This window comes from Mustela erminea, chromosome X (genome assembly GCF_009829155.1).
Source record: "Mustela erminea isolate mMusErm1 chromosome X, mMusErm1.Pri, whole genome shotgun sequence".
Classification (NCBI taxonomy): domain Eukaryota; kingdom Metazoa; phylum Chordata; class Mammalia; order Carnivora; family Mustelidae; genus Mustela; species Mustela erminea.
Window position 1 is genome coordinate 85,449,865 of NC_045635.1, and position 4,670 is coordinate 85,454,534.

General features: G+C 50.2%; 1 protein-coding gene across 13 annotated transcripts; it reads left to right on the forward strand.

Annotated features, from left to right (window-relative positions):
• The first annotated feature begins 1,448 nt into the window (after positions 1–1,448).
• Positions 1,449–4,343, forward strand: LOC116582860 (transcription elongation factor A protein-like 2). Of its 13 annotated transcripts, none has more exons than XM_032330674.1 (5): positions 1,449–1,571; positions 2,155–2,224; positions 2,564–2,945; positions 3,036–3,606; positions 3,679–4,343. In XM_032330674.1, the coding sequence occupies exons 3-5, from the start codon at positions 2,592–2,594 to the stop codon at positions 4,158–4,160; spliced, it is 1,407 nt and encodes a 468-aa protein (XP_032186565.1). In that variant the 5' UTR covers positions 1,449–1,571; positions 2,155–2,224; positions 2,564–2,591; the 3' UTR covers positions 4,161–4,343. The 13 variants fall into 13 exon arrangements, with proteins under 13 accessions (XP_032186565.1, XP_032186561.1, XP_032186563.1 ...); XM_032330670.1 differs by having other exon boundaries at positions 1,450–1,571; positions 2,564–3,395; positions 3,432–3,606; XM_032330672.1 differs by having other exon boundaries at positions 1,450–1,571; positions 2,564–3,359; positions 3,414–3,606.
• The last annotated feature ends 327 nt before the right edge of the window (positions 4,344–4,670 follow it).

Genomic DNA, 4,670 nt, shown 5'->3' on the forward strand with positions numbered 1-4,670 from the left:
TATTTTTTTACCTTTCCACTCAACTAGAGCAGGGAAGAGTGCATGTGTCCTCAATCCCTTAAGAAAGGGTGCCTGGGTGGCTCAGCCATTAAGTGTCTTACTTTCTCCTCAGGTCATGACCCCAGGGTCATAGGATTGAGCCCTGCATTGGGCTCCCTGCTCAGTGGGAAGACTGCTTCTCCCTCTCCCACTCCCCCTGCTTGTGTTCCCTCTCTTGCTGTCTCTCTTCCTGTCAAATAAATAAATAAAATCCTTTTTAAAATAGTGACAATGACACTATTGTTTTAAAGAAAGAAATTGGTACACATTTTCAGGTAGTCAAATCTATCAACGTTTTTCTTAGTTGTTCATGTCTGTTATATTTTTAAAGGCCTCCCACACAAAAACCTTAAACATAGACTACTAATTCAGAACTTGTTATAACAAGGGACTCAGCCACCATTACTTGTGTTTGGCAGAGACTTAATGTCCATGGGGAGTGGAAAAGCTTTAGCCCAACAAAATAGAAGACTTTAAGTATTCTCTGATTGGAGGCTGTTGGCAAGGGGAAGCTGGAAGCAGGCTAACTAAAAGCGGCACACCTTATACCATTGGTTTGGGGAGTCTATTTCGATTTCTCTTGGTGGGGGCAAAAATAGGGAGGCTGGCAGTCAATGATCAAGTCCTGAAGATTGTTTCAGAGGCTGGGATTTGGCTTCCTGGGCTGCTTGCTGCAGAGGTTGTGGGTCCCCAGTTCTATTGTCATGTATGGTCAGGTCATTGTCCGTTGTATATTCAGTATCTCGCTTATTTAAAAAAAATCTTTCCTTTATTCTGCTTCAAATATGATTTTAAGATTTAAATAATTAGAAAATCAATGTTTGCACATGTCATAAAAAAGGAACAAATTTATCTTGAAAGGAACATTTTTCCAAATTTTTTCTAAAGTGCAATATTCTGGGGCGCCTGCGTGGCTCAGTGCGTTAAGCCTTAGACTCTTGATTTTTGCTCAGGTCCCGATTTCAGAGTGGTGGGATGAAGCCCTGCAAGGGCTCAGAGCTCAACGGGGAGTCTGCTGGATATTCTCTCTCTCCCTTTCTCTGCCCCTCCGCCCTAAAATAAATAAATACAACTTTAAAAATTTAACATAAAAAAACAAAGGGCAATAGTCTATGTACCACATGAAAGTTCACATTCATACGATTTCATTGGCTGGCTCTAGTCCTTTCAATGGAAATTAAGAGCAACTGGTCAAGACTCCTCCCCCGACCGCCCAACCCATGAAAAAAAGCCTCTGTGGTTTTTATTAAAATTATTCCTTCGACCACCTCAAGAAGAGAAAAAGGACAAAAGAGCCCAGAGAGGTCAGAGGGGAAGCGCTCCAGAGAGCGGTGGGGTGACTGACTGGCAGACGCCGGCTGGTGGGCGGGGCGGCGGGGAGAGAGGGGGAGGGGGGCGAGCTCGGGTGACGCGACGCTCACGTGATCGTCGGGGCGCAGATGTGGGCACCAGTCTGGGAGCCCGCCCTCTTCCCCTGCGGTCGGATCCGGAGCGGTCTGCAAGCTCCTAATTGTTGCTCCAGGTTCTTTGAGGTCAGTGTGAGGGCCTTCGTCGCCTCCTGCGGAACCCTGGAATGGGGGGTGAAGCACGATCACGGAGAGGCAAAAGGGTGGGGATGAGGTCCGGGTTGAGGGAAGCTGGCCGGAGTGTAGCTAGAGATGGGGGTGGGAAAATGGCTAAGGGGGAGCTAGCGACCAATCGGCGGAGGGTGGGCAGAGCGGACACCCCCTAGTACTCGTGTACCCTTTTCTCCCGCACCTCCTTCTCGCTGCCCTCCGTCCATTTTGGAGCCGGAGCTGGTGAGCTGGGGGGCGCCCCGCCAGCGAGACAGTGGAAATGAACCCTCTCTACCACTCTATGCGTAGAGAAAAAAAGTTGACCTTAAGGGTGGGGAGGCGACTTGCCTCTGGGGAGAAGGACGCAGAGATCCAAAATTAGTTTGGAAAACATCCTGGTCTGGCTCCCGAGGCGTGAAAAGAAATGGCGGCTAGGGTGCGGGGGGCGGAGGAGGTGGGGGAGGGAAACGTTGGATGAGGAGGGCCAGGGTTCGGGAAAGGGGCTGAGTCCGGGCGCATCCACCCAAACGCGCAGCCCCTGTCTCCTGTCTGTCTGCAGGTCTGCGTGTCGGTTCTCAGCACTCTGGAAGGCTAGAAAAGGAGGAGGAATCTGTTCAGAATCCCTGCAGGTCAGTGAAGGAGGGGCGTCTCTGGGCAGGGACCCAAAGGGGTGGGGAGTGTGGGGGGTACAGTACCAGCAGAATATGGGGCGTCAGTTCCCTGCTCCAAACGCATTCATACACACTCTGTCGTGCAGGCAAACGTAGAGAAAATGGCAGGGCTTGCGGGAGAAATGGTTGGCTCACATGTGTGAGGGGAGAGGGTGGGCAGAAAGCACACTTAAAAGCCGGCCCAGGTCAGGAGAATCCTGACAAGGGGAGAGATGCCTGTACTATTCGGACCTGCATTCCACCCCAAGCCCTCAGTTTCCCTTGTCTTCCCTTTGTTTCCTCTTCTCCCCAACCCAGGACAGGAGAAGGAGAGGGAAATCTCAACATGGAAAAACTCTGCAGTGAAAATGATGGAATGACTGAGAACGAAGAAAAGATGGAATACAAAGAACAGTCACAAGATGCGGGAAAGCCGGAAGTAGCCTGTACTATGGAAAACAAGGAAAAGTTAGAAAAAGAGACAATGACAGAAGATGAGGAAATACTAAAGGATAAAGAAAAGCCAGAGAGTATGACAAAGCCAAAAGATGGAAACCCGGAGAGCGAGGGAGAGCGGGAGAGCGAGGAAGAGCCGGAGAGCGAGAGCGAGGCAGAGCCGGAGAGCGAGGGAGAGCCGGAGAGCGAGGCAGAGCCGGAGAGCGAGGCAGTGCCGGTGAGCGAGGCAGTGCCAGTGATGGAGGCAATGCCGGTGAGCGAGGGAACGCTGGTGAGCGAGGGAACGCTGGAGAGGGAGGCAGTGCCCGTGATGGAGGCAGTGCCGGTGATGGAGGCAATGCCGGTGAGCGAGGGAAAGCCGGAGAGCGAGGCAGAGCCGGTGACGGAGGCAATGGCGGTGAGCGAGGGAAAGCCGGAGAGCGAGGCAGAGCCGGTGACAGAGGCAATGGCGGTGAGCGAGGGAAAGCCGGAGAGCGAGGGAAAGCCGGGGAGCGAGGCAATGCTGGAGAGCGAGGCAATGCGGGTGATGGAGACAATGCCGGAGAGCGAGGGAAAGCCGGAGAGCGAGGCAATGCCCGTGATGGAGGCAATGCCGGTGAGCGAGGCAATGCCCGTGATGGAGGCAGTGCCCATGATGGAGGCAATGCCGGTGAGCGAGGCAATGCCAGTGATGGAGGCAGTGCCCATGATGGAGGCAATGCCGGTGAGCGAGGCAATGCCGGAGAGGGAGAGAAAGCCGGAGAGCGAGGCAATGCCGGTGAGCAAGGGAAAGCCGGAAAGCGAGGGAAAGCAAGTGAACGAGGGAAAGCCAGAAGAAGGAGGAAAACCAGTAAGCGAGGGAAAGTCACATGAAGAAGGAAAACCAGTGGGTGAGGGAAAGCCAAAAGAAGAAGGAAAACCAGTGGGTGAAGGAAAGCCAAAAGAAGAAGGAAAACCAGTGGGTGAAGGAAAGCCAAAAGAAGAAGGAAAACCAGTGGGTGAGGGAAAGCCAAAAGAAGAAGGAAAACCGGTGAATGAGGGAAAACCAAAAGAAGGAAAATCAGTGAGTGAGGGAAAGCCCAAAGAAGAAGCAAAACCAGTGAATGAGGGAAAGCCAGTGAATGAGGAGAAGCCAAAAGAAGAAAAGCCAGCCATGGAACCAAGGGTTGCCGGAAAGCGCCCAGCTGGGGATGATGTACCCAGGAAGGCTAAAAGAAAAACCAACAAGGGGCTGGCTCAGTGTCTCAAGGAATATAAGGAGGCCATACATGATATGCATTTGAGCAATGAGGAGATGATAAGAGAATTTGACGAGATGGCCCGGGTAGAGGATGAGGTGAAGAAAACCAGACAGAAATTGGGGGGGTTTATGTGGATGCAAAAAAGTTTACAGGACCCCTTTCACCCGAGGGGCCCAAGGGAACTCAGGGGTGGATGCAGGGCCCCACAGAGGGGCTTTGAAGACATTCCTTTTGTGTAGTGCCCCTGGCAGGCATTTGCCTAGGCCTTGTGCTTTAACCTTATACTAATACTTGCTTTAGCTATCACTCTTGTACCTAACTGCAGCCTTCAATGTTTCAGTAGCAGATTTTTGTCCATTGCATGGAAAAATGTTTATGGCATATTGTAAAATTAAAAAGAAAAAAGTTTGTTGAACCATATATATGGCATCAGTCCATTTTTGTAAAACTACAAAGGCATTTACCTAGTGATCTATGTACAGAGAAAACTCTGAAAGCTACATCCTGGTTATCTGAAGGTGCTTTTTTTTTTTGTTCTTTTTTGTTCATTGTATGTTTTCTCCTAAAAAAAAAAAATACACTGATTACTTTCATCATGAAAACAATATATGCCAAGCAATCCAAAAAACTAGTTAGTTAGCTCATGAATGTAGTGGAGACACCAAAAATTCTTGGTCAGGATATAAAATATTTCTTAAAACTCATGTTTGAGACTGGAAGCTGGAAGATGGAACCTGGCCGATAGTACA